The sequence below is a fragment of the Salminus brasiliensis genome, chromosome 3, assembly GCF_030463535.1.
Source record: "Salminus brasiliensis chromosome 3, fSalBra1.hap2, whole genome shotgun sequence".
Classification (NCBI taxonomy): Eukaryota; Metazoa; Chordata; class Actinopteri; order Characiformes; family Bryconidae; genus Salminus; species Salminus brasiliensis.
This window is the reverse complement of record NC_132880.1, coordinates 51761162-51779491: the sequence shown is the minus strand read 5'-3', so window position 1 is coordinate 51779491 and position 18330 is coordinate 51761162. Positions and strand designations below refer to the sequence as shown.

The following is an 18330-nucleotide window of genomic DNA, read 5'->3' as shown; positions in this document are numbered from 1 at the left end:
GGAGATGTTCTGATCCAGTCATTATCCAGAACCATTATCAGAACCATTGGTTCTGGTCAAAGTGTCTCAGATTCTTACGCTTGTCCATTTCTCCTGCTTCATCACCTTCATCATCTTCAAGAACTGACTGTTCACTCACTGCCTAATATGTAGATCCACCCCTCGGCAGACAGGAGACACTGGACCCAGATCAGCAGGGTTCTTCACTTCAGCTGCAGTGGACACAAATGTTCACTAATTTGTGTGTGTGTGTGTGTGTGTGTGTGTGTGTGTGTGTGTGTGTACTTCAGTTCTACTGGATCAAAATTCAGACACCAAACTTGTCTGATAGACGTTATCAGAGGAAAGGGGAAGATTACGCAAATACGATTTTTAGCCATTCCCTTACTGGTGGACTGGCCTCCATAATCCCGTCAGGATGTTCATCCAGTTCTCCACATCCTGACATGATCCAGTTGGGTTCAGTAGTACTGAAGTAGTACTGACCCAAAGTGCACTCCCCACATGCCTGACTGACATTCTCAAACCTGATCAGATCCTCAGATCCCCTTCACCCCTTCAACAAGTCCACACCAACACATTCGCACGGCGCTCGTCCCCTGCTACTGTGCGGAGCTCCCGGGCACGGCCGGGTCTTTTCGCGCGGTAGCTGCTCAGCGGCAGGAAGTCGGAGTCGCAGCTGGGAGCCGGGGTGCTTTTCTTCCCCCCTCACTCTTATTCCACAATGTGTCTTCATTCATCTCGCCGAGCACATGGAAAAGACATTGTGGGGGGAGAAAGCCCCCTTCCTGCCGACTGGGCTGCGGACAGGGGCTGCAGTTGCCCGTATTCCCCCTCCACTCCGCTAACAGGAAATAACCCTTTATTACAAACGAGGCGGAGGAGGGAGAAAGGCCTGAAACTGGGGATTTGGAAGTCTGGAATTTTATTTGTAGACAACTTGTGCCGAGAGCCGAGAGGAACCCAGAGGCAATCCTATCTGCTCTCCCCAGGCAGGGCAGGGGGGCTAATTTAACAAAGGCCAAACAGCACAAGACCTCCGCGGCTCTGTACGCAGCACACACGCAGCGGAAGTGGCGGGAGAGGACAGACGAGTCCAGGACAGATCGCCTCTAATAGGAGCCGTCAGAGGAGCTAGAGACCAGAGCCGGGGGGTATTTCACTATGTACGAGCTCAGTCAGCCAGCTGTGTGGAGGAAAAAAAATAGACACCCCAAAAACCTTTGTCTTATGTAACAAATGAACACATTTATTACACACACACACACACACACACACACACGCTTTATTAATTAATCTATTTATTTAAAATTTATATTAATTTATAATGAATGAATATAATTTGTTTTCTCCCTGCAGACCCCAAACTCCAACCAGCCCAACCAGTTTGAACAGGACTAGGAGTGCACCAGTTAACCCTCATAGCTCATCTGAAGAGGCAGCCTCCATTCACTGATCATCTCCGCTCCGTGTTTAATACGGGTACTGACAGAGCTTTCCTAACACTTTCATTATGGACCAGAGGAGCAGAGTTCAGCGGCAGGCTGCGGTCACAGAGCTGCTCTACAGACAGACTCAGGAGATCCTTTGTTCCGAGAGCCATCAGACTCCTCAGCTCCTCCCAGTGGAGCCGGAAGAGGGAGGAGGACTGACTCATTTACACTCATTTACACTTTACTGTCCATCCTGTACATCTTCACTCCTGACACTTTACTTTACTGTAATCCAGCATCTGCACTTATTTAATCAGTCCTGTCAGCTGTCTGCTGATACCTCCCCCCGCTGCTCCTCCTGCACATCCTTCATTCATTATTCTTTATAACTGCACTGACGTTCATCTCCAGTCGGTTCAAATGCATATTTTTTTTACATTTATTCTATTTATTGTGATTATTATATTACTGTGCTGGATTGTGCAATTGCTACTGGCTGCTCAATTTCCATCGGGATCAATAAAGTGTCCCTCCGTCTGTCTGTCCTTACGGATACGGCCAGAGCGAAGCAGATTCACTGGAAACTGTCTGAAGGGAGTGGATCTCCTCGGCCTACGCTCTTAAAAATAACTATGCGTTAAAGGGTAGTTTAAAAGATGCCATAGAACCCAGGTCTACAATTCTCAAATCAGACCTCGATTCCAGTTTCCAGTCCGGGATTTGGTTCACGCTGGGGGTAAAGGGAAGGTCCAGGGAACTGGTTTTAAAGTCATGTCTGAGTAACAAACATTTGAACTGGTACAGAACCTTTACATCAAGACCTTTAAAGGAGGCTTCATACAATCACGGTTCTTAATGGAACCAGAAGTGGTTCTATGGCGTTGCTCAAAGCCCCATTTGAAGCACCGTCATTTTTGAGAGCACACACCGAGAAGACCCGCTCCCTTCAGACAGTCACTACACCAAGTACAGAAGCTAGAACCACAGATTTTTGCTAATGTGGGAAATCCGACACCACTTCTTCCTTTCCGATACCAGATTTTTAAATCTCTGCCGATACAGAGTACTGATACAGATACCAACTCTGACTTAAATACTGGATAGACGGCTATAAATCCTGATGATCCTTAAAAACAGCAGCATGTACTGGTTGGGTATCTGCACATCTAAAACAATGAAAATCTCCACAATGCAGGAAGCAAGTAGAGAAGCATAATCTCAACCAAACCAAATGTTTTATTCAGTGTTAAAAATTCACATTTCATATGTAGTACACATCTCTGTGTTCCTAAACTACTAAAGATACTAAACTTCAGCGTGTGGCTTTAAAACAAGCTGCTTAAACTTTTGGTTTTAGAACCAAACACCCCACAAGGGGAAAAAGTGCTGGAAGCTCTATGAAGTGTGTGTTTAATGGTAGGAACTATTTATTACAGGCTGTTTACATGTTAGGTTTCATAAAGTCTGCAAACCAAAATGTTCTAATGTTTAAAAAAAAAAAAAAAAAACAGAAAAGTGTGGGGTCAGCAAGCTTCATGGTATCGGTGCTCTCTATTGCCAAAACCGATACTGTGTATAAGGGCCAGTATCGCCGCCATTACCGATACAGTATCGGGGCAACCTTACGTATAACCCCAGGGACGCGTGTCTGTCTCTGAACCCTGCGCAAGCGTTCCAAGCCCAGGGAAAGAACCACCTGTAGGCCTACATGCAGAGAACCCACCATCAGACGGCCGAGACGACCACGCGGTCATTTATTTCGGCTGTTTAACAAGCCACAGGTCTCCACAGACACACAAGCTTTAAAAAACATCAAGTACTTTTACAAACTAAATAAAGAAAGTGGTCTTCATTCCAGTTGTGTTCGATGTGATTTTAAATGAGCGTTTAAACACCGCCCCCTCCCTTTACACTCGCTCCGAAAGCAGGGACCTACCCAAAAACAATACCACCGCTAACAGAACATTCCTGGCCGGCAGGCCGTTGCCAAGAACAGTTTTGGATGGCTGACGTGTTTAGGTTGTATGGCCTGGCAAGTCCTCCAGCCCTCGGTGTGCCAGGGTTCAATGATTTTCAATGGACCATTTAAATTAAAGAGCAGAGGGAAGAATTCTTTAATGGCTCCACATGCAAATCTGAGAAGTCGCAGAGCTCCTGGTAGTGAAAATAGGCCGACATCACACAACTCCAGAGGCCTCTACAGAAAAAACACCAGGCAATCCAATATGTTCATTACAGAAACATGGTAACATCTGACAGACATGGGGGAACCGGATCAGACGCGGCAGTCCAGCAACATCCATCTCCAGCAGTCCAGCACTTTCTCCCAGTCCTCTTTACGAGATGTGTGAAAGCTAATATTCCTATAGACCCAACAGCTAGGACAATTACTCCATCCTGATCTGCACCCGATACACAGCTTTCAGCTTAAACCGTCACGCTAAAGCAAGCGTCCACGCATGAAACACACCGACTGGGTTTCTACCAACCTCACACTGCAGTTCTTTACTGAACAACCCAGATTCGGTGGTTAGAGCGCTGGGTTATTGATCACAGGGTAGTAGATTCCATTCCCAGGCCCACTAAACTGCCTTGTTGGGTGGTCCATCACAATAATTACATCACTACTATGGGAAAGTGGCAGTTCTTGCTCCAGGGCTCCCCCTACTGTCAGGCACTGAAATTCATGATTTGAGCCACCACTAAAGGACACGTTTTCCTGGACAGTCTGAGAGCTCCAGATGACTCTATGGGTTCTGCAACGTTACATAGCAGATCTGGAGAGAGGTTCTCCTCCTGCAGCTCCACCACCAAAGCTCTATAGTGCAGTAGCAGCAGCACTCAGTATAAATCGAGTTACAGACACAGCAGAACTGAATATTCAACCCCTAAGAGGTACTAGCCAGGTTTGGAACAGTGAAACAGTCTCGTTTATCCATGTACATTTTTATATATATTTATAAAAATAATGTATATATTAGTTTAATGTAAGCCCGGGCACCATCAGATGTTTCAGCTAATCAGTAGGACACTGTAGGTGCTGTACATAAAAATGAACAAAGGCTCCAGACAAAAGGTGGAGAGGACAGATAAACATGACTGATTAAGATGTCAAGACTGGTTAAAAGAAAAAAAGAAAAATAGAATATGAAGGAGTTTCATTTTGTTATTTTTTATGAATTGTTTCAGAAATAAAGGTTTAAAGAGCTCTTCGACAAACAGTAAACATCTTACTATTAAAAGATAATATTAATTGCAGGTTTTGGACACAAAAAGCACCATCAGTGGACGTTTCTTAAACGGCTTCTCTGAAACTCCCCTAGATCATTTATCTATTAATTAATCCTGTGTTTGATCCTTATATTTACACACATTCTCACTTTGATCTTCAGCCTTTTGTTTAATGTGAGCAGACAGTTATCAGAGCATTTCACTTGTAGCTGTGCAGTGTATGACTGTTTGTGACGAACCTCAAACTACTGAGCACAATGACTTACACCTGTGCTTCATCCACTTAAACAGCATCAGCTACATATTAATAATGAATCGTGTAACTGGTCAGCACAATATTCTCCATAAACCTTTACCCCACAATAACAGTCATCACAACACCCATTCTTTAATTCTTTTGGGTCCTCTCAATGAGCTTTAGGAGCCTCTTAACCCTCCAGCTTCCTCTCATTTCGTTTATTTATGCAGCGTTCCCAACTCATCCTGCATAACCTCAGAGGAAGGGTGTTATTTAGTTAAACCAATGATAGTTGAACTTATCATTTAAACTCTTCAAAAAAGCTTTTCAGTTTACTTTGATTAAGTGAAGAATGTTAATGGCAGGGTTTACAGCTACCAAAAACTTTTTTACAACTCTGGATTTCCCCTTAATTTTCAGCTGGCAAATTTTGGATCTCCAGTTTTCAAAATAGGATCAATGGAATTCCAGCTAAAAAACCTAAAGCAAAAGCTTCATCAATTAGTAACTGGGTGAATTGATATCAATCTAGATCAGACACATTTATACATTTCTATTGTTTGGTTGTTTCATATCATTTGTTTGTTTGTGTTTTGATTGTGTGTGTTCTTAATAAAATATGTAACAGTCCTGCCACCCCAGCATCATTAAACACAACCCGCCAAATCTTAACTTCCATTAATAACAGCTATAAAAAGAGCTTCAGGTCCACTCTCATACCTAAACCCTGCGCAACAGCTGCTGAGCTTCAGACGGCTGGAGCTGTTGTTCTGAAAGAAGATTATGAGGAGGATGGTTTAAGAGAAGAGACTGTCTCCAAGGATCATAGTTGGACCATTGGAGAGTTGAAGCCTCCAGAACTATAATTGTATGCCATCTCCTTGCCAGGAAGACAACGATCCAAAGAACTGAACGCCAAACTGCAAATCCTCACAGAAGAAACCTCACTCACAATCAAACTCTTACAACAGTCAATTCAGTCCTCCCACTTAAACCTGTCTGAAACCGAACCCCATCGTGGGATGAGCTGAAGTGTAGATTCCACAGAGGTGGACCAATGGCACTGAAAGAACCGGGGGAGATTGTGTATGGGGGAACAGTCTTCGATCATTTTACACGTGTTCTCACTCTCGGCCCAGCGCTGTAGGAGAACACTCAGTGCTCCGACCTTGGCAGTGTAGGGTACACAAAGCACTACAGCCCCAATGTGCCAAAAAACAGCCGTGTGTTTCTTGACAAACTGCGTTCAGAAGATCTGACTTCTATTTCAATTTCAAAAACCAAACAGAACGTTAACAAAGACTGAAGCACAACGTTCAGAGAAAAGCTGAGCGAGTCTAAAGTTCAGAGCTCAGGACTGATTGTGAACTTGGTAAGGAACTTGGTAAGGAACTTGGTAAGGAACTTGGTAAGGAACTTGGTAAGGAACTTGGTAAGGAACTTGGTAAGGAACTTGGTAAGGTGCCCTGCTGGAACACTGGCAGTGCTACTCTACTGGTGATGCTCTAGTCTACAGGGTCAGGGAGTGTCTCCTAATGGAACTAACACTCTGCCGATACAGGATTATTATTAAATTAGAATGCAGAAGAGATCACGTTCAGCACGTTTTTGGATTTACGCTCAACAATTAGTCAAGGACTTTTCATATCTCTGTTTATTTAAAATAACAAAATAACACCACACCTTTATGCAGGGATGTCACAATATGATCAAGAGGATTAGGACTGGGGTAAAGCCAGGCATATTTTAAATGGACTGGGTGTCAGGGGGTCATCGTATCAAGCCTCATCTTGCACATTAAAAGGCCAATTGTCCACTCCAGCAGAGTAGCAGAACATCTTAGACTGGACATCCCTGGACACAAGTGTCCTCAAAAAAGTACCAGCCTTACCTCTTCATCTGACGTGTCCTGCTCATACTCGTCCACCTGAGAAGATATCTTCAGACCACTCTCTCTCCCAGACTTCCCATGCTCCTCCTCTGCCTCTCCTTCTGAAACGACGCTCTTTTTCTTCTTCTTCAGCTTTCTGGTCTTAGCAGTTTTGTCTTCGGTCTGTGGAAAAAAGATGATGTGATGAACTTAATTATTGATTAAGATTAAATTTAGCATGAACTCATTATTGAACAGGTCACACACAACAGGTAAAGTACTCAGAAATCTCAGGCGAGGAGCAAATCAGAACTTCAAAACAGCTTTTCTCCAGAGGGCACAGATGGTAAAGGGGTTAGTGATGCGCCCTGCAGCTGGGATTCAGGTTCACGTCCCAGCTGTGGCACTGGCCACACATCATGCCGTGTTCTTCCCTGTGAGAAAGCACTGCAGGATTCTTCTCCCTCTTCCGATGCCAGGCCACTTTACAGCAAGGTGGACAGCCACATGGTTCAGAAGTCATTGGGACGCGGGCCGGTCCAGACCACCTGCTAGGTCTGCCGGTAAGTCAAACATCTACAGAAACTCCCATTAATCAGACACGGCATGTTTTTGTCTTTCCATTCTATGACTGGTGGTGCTGCTATAAGCCTTTTTGAGGAGAGGCTTCTCACTCTAGATTTAGAAAAGAATCAGGGGGAATCCTCATTTCCCAGACCCGGTATTATCATCAACTATTTTTCTGATCCTTTGTTTTACCGCTGTGTTCTAGCAAAGCGAATAACTGACATAATGCCCAGCTCTCAGCAGCGAGGAGTCGTTTTTGCTCACGCTGCCAAAACTACGTGTAAACACACTTCCAGCCACGCCTTTACTCTTCAATTACAACCAGTTAGAAACTAAAATACTGTGGAAACACTGGGTTTTACAGAGGGAAGAACCACACGTCATCCCATATCTAAAATGATAAAATACTGGGTTTAAAAAAATAATAATAATAACAAAAATAATAACAAAAATAATAATAATAATAATAATAATAATTATTATTATTATTATTATTATTATTAATAAGAAAAAAAGGGAAAAAAGAATTTCTCTCAAGACACTTGTGGGAATCTGGGAAGCTTTTTATAACTTTATACATAAGGGAAATAATGAACAGTTACACAGTTACTCCTCAATTTTTTTAATCATTCCTAATTAAAGGAAAAATATCTGAATAAATAAACCTCTTTTTAACCTTACGACGGTCTCACCCCGCTCTCAGAAGAGGTCAGAAGGTCGGCTTTAGCAACGACCAGTTTAAATAGAGTTTACTGAAATTTCTGAACGTTTAGTTTAATTCTGTTTTTGCTTTATTTAGTAGAGATTTAACTGAATAATGGAATATTAAATATGTGTCTTATGATAAGCTGTAAACTGCAGCATAAAGGCTTTCATTCTCACTTATGAACGGCTAAAAGATGGTCCCGGGCCTGGACTGCAGGACGGTGGGGATGAAAGCCTGCAGGGCTGACCTTTACTCTACACTTCTGAAGGCACAGTCATCAGAGGCGGCCTATAAGGGACGCTTTGAGTCTGGGAGGGTCCCTAGAGTCGGTGAGAAGCAGATGAGCAACCTATGTTGATTTACGGCTTCAGGGAGCCGCGATATCTTCTGGAGGACTGGAGCGCTGTGCTAAGTGAAACACTTCCTCCCTGATGCCTAGTTAAATGCACATCCAGCTAGCAGGACCGCTTCAAACGGACGGCCTCAGGTAACCTGGGAGTGGACGTCTTTTCCACTGGCCCTGAAGAACTAAACACAAGGTGGTGATGGTTTTCCAAAAAAAAAAAAGGGAGAACGCAGATAGTAAAGGTCATTAAATTAGGGAGTGTTCACACCTGAAAGAGTGGTTTAAGGTCCAAACCGAGGTTGATTGTTTAAGTTTAGGTCTAATATGCACCCCTGACACTACCCAATTTGGACAGTGCATGCACAACTCTTCCTGCATAAAGAGTAATCAAATAATCAACCACTCAATTATCAAATCATTCTTATGTAGCTGTTAGCTTTTAAATTCAGCTCCAGTTTTTGGAGCTGACTAAAAAAAACCAATGAGAACAATACAGCTATTCAGAAAGGCACTGCTTTAATAAACGTTCCTGCTAATAAAGATCAATAAAACACCAAGATTTTTTACTGTCAAAATTTGAAACCAAGAATGTGTAAATCAATAATACAGTAAATCTATTTCATAACTGATCTGTAAAAAAAAAAAAAGAAAAAAGGGAGACAAAATTTTGGAAGATGATAATTATAACCTTCAGTTTACAGTATTTTATGTTATTGATTCGTTTGTATTAGTGACTTATTTTGACATTTTAGTCGACTCAGTTGATCCGTCGCTGCACCCACAGGTGTAATAAATATTTTCTCGGACAGCGTTTCAACCAAAAATGATAATTAAAATGATTTAAAAACCTATTTAAAGTTGTTTAAATAAAAAGTGTGCATCAAATTACTCAAACGTGAGACTAGTTCAACATTCGGCCGTGTTCAGCGAACACCATCAGGACCCTGTAGTTCAAACCTTCAGTCTGAAGATTTTCCTTTGAATGTAAACAATTGCCAACATTTCTAATATGAGCTAAAATAAGCTATAAGCTGTGGATGAAGCGGCGTGATCCAGGATCGCTGTTAATGGGGAAGATGAGGAAAAACGCCCGAGGCAACAAGCTGAGTTTATAAGGCTTAAGAGTTATGAATCAGCCGACGCCGAATGATCCGACAACAGGCTGGAGCCCGTCTTCCATCAAATCAGAGCCAGCAAGCTTCAGGACATCCGTTTCAGATCTGAGCACCTCCAGCGGACTTCGGAACGCACACACACACACACACACACACACACACACACACACACACACACGAGCCAGCCCATAACATGTTTTTAAAGCGTGTTGGCTGACCGTCCAGGGTTCCGCTCAGCAGGCCCCAGGCCTCCTATTATTCTGCAGCTTCCTGTGAGCTGCAGATGAGTTATTGAGTGAGCCGTGAGCGGAACAATCAGAGGCCACTCATCAGGACCCACACCGATGCATGATCAACATCTCGGCCGATCAATTAAGACTCGCTAGAACCAGCAGCACCTTCTCGACCAGGGGAGGTCATGGTGAGGTGAACTGCCAGCCCCCTGGTCTAGCATCTCGCCGATGGAAGCAGACCAGACTGGACCAGACGCGTCTGCAGAGTGCCACTGGTGCGTAGGCGTGCGTTTGAGAGAAGACCGACGTCTTCCTGGTAAGATGAACCCCACTTCTCGGCCCCCCTTCCCACCACCATTCCGTCTTCCCACCCACTCGCACGGCGCGAGCCCGGCTGCTGCTGGATCGGAGCCGTCGCTGCTGGGGCGGTGGGAAACCTCACTGGGATCATAAAAGTCCTCCGGCAGTCGCATTAACTTCTGCCTGGTGTGCATCAGGCCCCAGATCCTTCATGCGCGAGAGGCTAGATGGATTAAAAAGCTGAAGAAAGAACAATGCAGCCCACTGACTGACCCCCCGACTCCAGACAAAGATGGCATGGTTTCAGATTTGCTGGACTGTCTCATGATCACAGACACCAACTGCTCCACTCTGAAGCTCTACTCTTCAAAATCCAGCAGTGAGGACCTCCAGGTGTTGTTCTCATTGAAGTTAAAGTCCTCTGAAAACACATGAGGAGCCGTCTCACACAGAGGTGATGCAATGCAATTACAGCATGACGAATTTGATGAACCTAAAGGGACTGAAATGATATATATGACGGTATTTCATCATATTATGCTAAACTGTGTTCAGAATACACAGCATGCTCTTCTTTAAGCTCTAATATTACTCACAAATGTACCCAGAACTACCTGCACATTAGGCCTTCACAGAGGCATAGTTAGTAAAACTGTATGATTTTTTTACAGAAGTGAAGAATACTGAATTGTGTGTGTTAGCTAAGGATATGCTCCAGGTAAGTGAAGTAATTTGGCAGTGTTTAAAATCTGCCGCTACTGATGAATTCTGTCAGTTTGCCAAAATACTGCAATAAATAGAGTCTAGACACAGTGTCTTGTGTTTTGTCTATTGTCCCATGTCCTTTCCCGTCACTGTAGCAGAGATTTAGCCTAACAGCGGTCTGTTGTATTGTACAAGTCGTATTAGTATAATTAGTACAATAAAGTTAAAGAATCGAATATCAAAAGTATTCACCCCCTTTGTATATTTCCCCCTTTTATTGTTTCTATAAAAGGAATTATGGCCAATATAATTTAATGTGAAAGTGAAAGAGATTCCGACAGTACTGTCAAACTAATAAAAATGTATAATGCAGAATAAGTGACTGCATAAATATTCACCCCTTGCGAGTCAGTATTTAGCAGAGGTCAGGGATCTACTTTTCACACTTTTTTCTTAAAGTTTCTTAAATGATTTCTCAAATGTTCAGTTTTACAGGTTCTCTCTCCCTCTCTCTTTTTTATAATCACTGTCCATATAGGCAAAATTGACTTGTAAACTAACAATCTGGTCAACATAAAGTTCTTTATTTGAAGCACAATTCTACAAGAAAGGTTACTTACCAAAAAAAAGTGCTTCACTGAGCTGAAATTTAAACATCATAAATTAAATAAAGAAAATCTAAGAAATCTAATTAAAACAAATAAAGATTCCATTTACTTCTCAGATCGAGAGTTTATAATGCAATCTACTTTTACATTTTTATTTAATTTATTTTTTATTTTCATTTATAAAAATATTTCATATGGTTAATGCAGTAATGAGACGGTAGCCATATTACTGACATAGCCTACATGACATGGCAATAGAAATGCTCCAAACTAACTTATGAAATCTTTTTGCTCGACCTCAATGTGTCCAATCAGTCTATTCACTGATCTTCCTCTCCGCAAGATGCGAGCGTACACAATGGTGCGTCCCTTTGTGGAGACATCGGTGTCTCCGGCGATCAGGAACACCCTCTACACACTGTTCACAATTTGCACAGACATCATTTTACCAATGCATCTGCGATGACTCCTATAAACTGGGTGCAGGCGACCTCATTACTGTACGTCTGGTTTACATTCAAGCCATTTTTCTTCTGAAGAATTCTTTCAGACTTAATCTTAGAGAAGGGAAGTTCATCTTTTTCAATATTGTAGACAAACTGATCATCTCATCTCATCATGTCTCGTCTGAAGACCTGTTTGCTGCAGGGAGAGGGGACAGACGTACAGGAATATCTGGATCAAGGCCAATCAGAGGTGGTCCAATCAGAGGGGGGTCCCACCATCTCACCATTACCATCTCTGATTGAGATTAGAGCTTGTGGTTAAGACCACGATATGGGCCTAATGTGGGCCCTCTTTTTTTTTTTTTCTTTTTTTTTTATTGAGAAATTAGGTTGCACATGCGACCAGATTGATCACACTCTAGAATCACAGCACCAAGCCTGTGTGGACAGGGCTCAGTCAGGCTTGTACATCTGGACACTGCTACTTTACTCCATTGCTCTTTGTGAAACAGCTCAGCTCTGTCAGGTTGTACAGAGATCAGGCATGAGGAACCCTTTTCAAACCCAGCCACACATTCTCTACTGGACTGAGTTCAGGCTCTCTATACCCAATAGGCCCCAAGAGTCTCTCCCATCTCCCATCAGGAGTCTTGGTGTCTCTTAACCAGTGACTGGAGCATCCAGATAGTCTTTAGACTGTAATTACTGCTCTCAGCCGATCTCCATTCCACTACCTGTGAGACTACCAGCGCCACCTGCCTGCTGGAGCTCTGTCCAATTAGCTCACTCACTTTAAAGGGGGTGAATATTTATGCAGTCACTTATTTAATATGATAATTTTGTTTAATCTGCATTACTTTGTAGAAATCTGTTTCTTGAAGAATCCTGTGCTACTCCAAAATCTGACCAACTAAACTAAAAAAACTAAGAAACAAAAGAAAACAATAGAAAATGGTTTTGACCATCTCTTCATCTTTGGCTTCACCAGGTTACACAATATGAAAAATAAATGAATTAATTATGAAAGACATACATTCAAATTATATTGACCATGAGTCCATTTCTACAAGCATTTCACAGGGAAAGCATCCAATGAGCTGATTAGTTTTACTTTGAATTTCTACAGTGTTGTGCTGAAGGTTTCAGATGTGGCCAGTACTGAAGGGACAGTATGTGAGAAATGGTCACTCTACTGCATTATTCTATACATTATATAATATAAATACAACATGAGTCACTGAGGGGTTTAAAGGAGATGCATTTTATAGGCACTGTATCATGGAAATCTCTGTACATATCGTGATATAAATATTGATGCCATATTCGCCCAGCCCTTATTAAAATTCTTCACTTCACTGATACTTAAATCTACAACTTACAACCTCACACGTGAACTTAACTGGACCACAGAAACATCATAAACAAAGACATAATTTCACCTGCTTACTGCCAGACACCCTGCTAGGGGGCAGTAGTGAGAGCACTGAGGAAAAGGCAGCAGAACCTGGACCTTCAGACTGAAAATCCATTGTAAAACCCTGATCTGACTGAAGTTAGTACTCCAGAAATCAGCAGCAATGCTAGACCGCATCAGCCCTACCCGGAGCCGTTCACACTGGCTCTCAGACCCCGGCACTCAACACAAAATACGTCTACTTCTAAATCTCTTCATGATCAGGTCCATCCATATCGGTGTAGACTGCTCCAGGTTTACCCTCCTACTCACACCCTTAGCATGTAGAGTATCCTGAGTACAAAACGTATCAGAACACGAAGAAATACTGTCAGTTTACCCACCTCATCCCCCCCAAGTGGCCCATTCTGCTGAATAGACTCAGAAAGGCTCGACTGCATTGCTTTGTGAGCTCTACACAGACTTCAGGACTTTACCTTCAATGTAAACACCTGGAGGTCTTCATCACTTGATCTTCAAGAGTAAAGAACCCTGTGCACCGTCTCAGATTCATGATATACAATATTTATCCATCAGCTCTAGATTCCCTAGTCCCTAGCTCTAGACTGAGTACTGTAGGTGATCAGGCATTTAGTGCCACTGGGCCATGGACCGAGCGCCTGGACCGGATCTTCGTCAGCTTTAAAATCTTGGTCTTGACATTATCTAACCCAATTTATGTTGTAGATTTTAAATGTACAGTGTCTGTGGATGTTCTGAAATGTACTTCTTTAAAATAAAATAAAGTGTACTCACTGCCCCTAACACATGTGTGTGTGTGTGTGTGTGTGTGTGTGTGTTCACTACCAGATGGGTTAAATGCGGAGGACACATTTCGCTGTACAGTGACAAATACGTGCACCTTTACCTTTAATTTAAAAAGTACATTTACGGCATTTAGCTGACGCTCTTATCCAGAGAGACTTACAGGGTTACTTGTATTCCAGAGGAGGGCCAATGCAGTGTTAAGAGTCTTGCCCAAGGACTCTGTGCTGCACTACCCTAATAAGTCACCCAGACTGGGAACCGAACCCCAGTCTCCCACGTGGTGATGTGTAATGATAATAACCTGAAAAAAACTTAACTGTTCATTAAAGTTTAGCTGTTTAATGTTAATTATCTATTTAAATGAACATGTATTGTCTTTCTTAAGTAGATCTGCACCCACCTACTGTAATCCCACTGAATGTATTTCAATTACTGCAGGCCCTTCTACTGAATACAGTAAGAGAGAGCAGGGTCCAGCACGTCTGAAATTCATTCAAATGTATTATTTTATAAATTGCATGATGGTGAGGAAACTTAGGATACTTTAAACGTTTTTAGCTTTAGGTGGATCGACGGCGAAAATGTTTTAGGTGGAATGTTTTGCCATTAGCCTGTATTCAGTTTTATTGAGCTGTACTTAATTATTGGCTGACTGGTTTTGTATTGCTCAGTTTATTTATTATCACTCTGAAGTTTGATAACCCAACTTATCTTCTAAATTTCAACTGTTTCCTGTGTGTGTCTTCTACATGTAATATTATTATTATTATTCTTAATAATAATAATAATACTCAAACCTTCTTAAACAAAGACTATTTGAGGGTGTGTATATATATATATATATATATATATATATATATATATATATATATATATATATAGGCTCCCATCAACTCCAGCTTAGAGCAGTATTCATCATCCCTGATCTTGAACTGCACGGTCACCTACGTCCACGGAAACATCCGCAATCCATCAGCAGCAGCAGGTTTGAGGTGGAGCTTTAAGAACTCCATATGGTATCATAAAATGTCATCTCCCCGTCAACCAGCAGGGAAGAACACTGATTCCCAGACGTGTTCGACCATTGTCAGTACATTCATTCTAGCCAATCACGTTCCTGTCAGCCCTGTTGGCAGCACCCAGCAGGAGTCATGACTTCACACGAAAATATTATGAAGCTCTCTGGTTGACAAACGTCTGCTACATTAGATTCACTCTAAACAGAAAGACACCAGCCTAACTCTGACTGACTGACTGAGGTTTGGGCTACGGAGAAAACTGCCAATCTGACTTCTGGTGGAAGCACGACTTTAAACCAACACATAATAAACTACCAGCGCAGATCAGTGATCTCCTGCCTCCAAACACGAGCAGCAGCTCCAGACATGTGTGATTTCTCTCAGTGCAATACTTCAGATTCAGATTTCACTCAGCTCCTACATGTTCTACACTCTATCATATTCTATTTTATTTCTACACTAAGCTCAGAGTCAATTTGCTTCAACGGAAGCACAGCTGTAACCTGGGTTAACCGGAAAAAACGAACTGATTCTACTCTATAAAAGTAGAATATATTTCATATAAGGCACAGCAGACTACAATACAGTAAAATACAGTATCAGAGGTCAGAAGAAAGGTTCACAACGTACCTCCATCCAAAAAGACTGCATCTTATAAGTACGCCCCTTTTTCAAGCATTCAAGTATATACAATGTATACAATGACCATCATTATTTTTTCAGCTCTGAAACTTTTTAAATGTGCAGTTCCTCTACCAGTAAACTCTGCTCTTTAAAGTGTATTCGGTCCAAGATATCAAAAATTCCAACCTCTAAAAAGTGGAACATTATAAATACCAGGATTTAGAGCCATCTATCCAGTATTTAAGTCAGAGTTGGTATCAGTACTGGGTATCAATATGTATGTGTGTATGTATCAGAATCAGAAATACTTTACTAATCCCAGGAGGGATATTACAGTTGTTACAGCTGCAATCGTTCTTGTAAGAATAAACAGTCTATAAATAAACACTCTATAACATTAATACAAGAAATGTATAACAGAGGAAAAGAGAAAACCTTGAAATGTGTATGGGTGTGTATATATATATAAAATTATATGAATTTTGTCAAGTAATTATAAATGTATACACAGTTATACTTCTTCTGTTTCTCTGTTTTTGTATTGATATTTGTAACCTTCAGTACTTTTTACTTTTTTAATTTATCCCCTGTCCTATTTACTGTTTAGTGTAATTTTCCTTTAGTTTAAGACTGTAAATAATCTGTGTTCTGTGTTTTTGTTACTTGTCATACATGTTGCTCTCACCAAGACACATTCCTTGTATGTGTGACATACTTGGTGAAATAAAGAGATTCTGATTCTGAAGATTATGTGGGTAAATGCAGGAACTGTGAAGTCAGAACTGCATGGTAACTGCTTGCTTCTGCTCATGACAATAAACTCTTAAATCTTGAAACTATCAGTTATAAAGGATTAGAATCAGGATCATCAAAACCTTCAGTTTAAATTAAAAGTGAATTCAAAGGGCCTAGACAGCAGATCATCTCTCACACAGAAACCTCCTATCTCCACAGCAGCAGCTTTCCAGGAGGAGGAAACACCTTGTTGGATTTGTTCAATTGGTCCTTCCATCATGAAATTCTGAAATGTTTAGAAACAAACTGATCAAGAGTTTTTGTTAAAGTACCTGAGGTGTGAGGCTGGTTTCACCAGTAGCTGGATCCTCTTCTGCTTTGTTGTTGTTGTCCTCTTCATCCTCCTCCTCCTCATCACTGGCATCCTCACCATCATCATCATCATCATCCTCCTCCTCAGTTCCAGAGTCTTCCAGTCCAGAGAAGACACTGTCCTCGCTGTCTGAGAGATCCTCATTCTCCTCGTCGCTATCATCGAGATGGCCCACCTTATCAGCGTTTTTGTCAAACATGGGGAGCTGTGATAAAAACAGGACACCCTCATGTTCAGAGAGAGCAGCTTCAGCATCTACCACAACAAGAGCTGCTTACTCCACCAGCCCTCGCAGATTAGACTCCTCAAACCAGCCAGCATTAAACAACTGCTTCACCTAAAGTGTCTGAGAGGTGCATCAGTCTAGGCCAGCCAGAATGAGGGGTGTAGAGGGAGGGCTGGTGTCCAGCACAGTGATGGTGATTTCCCTACTCTGTCTGTTTCTGCACAGCGTGATGAACACCAGCCGCCCAGGAGCACAGCTGAACACACTGAACCTTTCGCAAATGTATGAAATTATTTCTATATATATATTTTTGTTTGATTATTATTATTTTTATGTATTATTATTACATACACACACAATTGTTTTTATGGTTTTGACAGTACCTTCTGGTTTATGAAGTGATCAACCAGTAGAACTTTTGATTCTGAGAGGTCAACAGAATGACAAGACTTTTGAACCGGACTTAGATTCACACATATTTAATTAGATAATGCCTCATTATTGCCCCTCTCCCCTCTCCCCCTCCCTCCCTCTCTCTCTCTCTCTCTCTCTCTCTCTCCCTCTCTCTCTCTCTGTGTCTCTCTTTCCTCTCTCTCCCTCTCTGTGATCAACCAGTAGAACTTTTGATTCTGAGAGGTCAACAGAATGACAAGACTTTTGAACCGGAATTAGATTCACACATATTTAATTAGATAATGCCTCATTATTGCCCCTCTCCCCCTCTCCCCCTCCCTCCCTCTCTCTCTCTCTCTCTCTCTCTCTCTCCCTCTCTCTCTCTCTGTGTCTCTCTTTCCCTCTCTCTCTCTCTCTCTCTGTGTCTCTCTCTCCCCTCTCTCTCTCTGTGTCTCTCTCTCTGTGTCTCTCTCTCTCTCTGTGTCTCTCTCTCTCTCTGTGTCTCTCTCTGTGTCTCTCTCTCTCTCTGTGTCTCTCTCTCTCTCTCTGTGTCTCTCTCTCTCTGTGTCTCTCTCTCTCTCTGTGTCTCTCTCTCTCTCTCTCTGTGTCTCTCTCTCTCTCTCTCTGTGTCTCTCTCTCTCTCTGTGTCTCTCTCTGTGTCTCTCTCTCTGTGTCTCTCCCTCCCTCTCTCTCCCTCTCCCCCTCCCTCCCTCTCTCTCTCTCTCTCTCTCTCTCTCTCTCTCTCTCTCCCTCTCTGTGTCTCTCTTTCCCTCCCTCTCTCTCTCTCTCTCTGTGTCTCTCTCTGTGTCTCTCTCTCTCTCTGTGTCTCTCTCTCCCTCTCTCTCTCTCTCTGTGTCTCTCTCTCTCTCTCTGTGTCTCTCCCTCCCTCTCTCTCCCTCTCTGTGATCAACCAGTAGAACTTTTGATTCTGAGAGGTCAAA

General features: G+C 42.3%; 1 protein-coding gene across 1 annotated transcript in view; it reads right to left on the bottom strand.

Moving 5' to 3' along the window:
* Positions 1–18330, bottom strand: part of bop1 (BOP1 ribosomal biogenesis factor) — an 81820-nt gene that overhangs the window by 61605 nt on the left and 1885 nt on the right. Inside the window, exons 2-3 of the mRNA XM_072675008.1 lie at positions 16730–16975; positions 6794–6955 (exon numbers count right to left, since the gene is read on the bottom strand). Coding sequence (XP_072531109.1) covers positions 6794–6955; positions 16730–16975 — 408 coding nt within the window. The remainder of the gene's footprint in view (positions 1–6793; positions 6956–16729; positions 16976–18330) is intronic.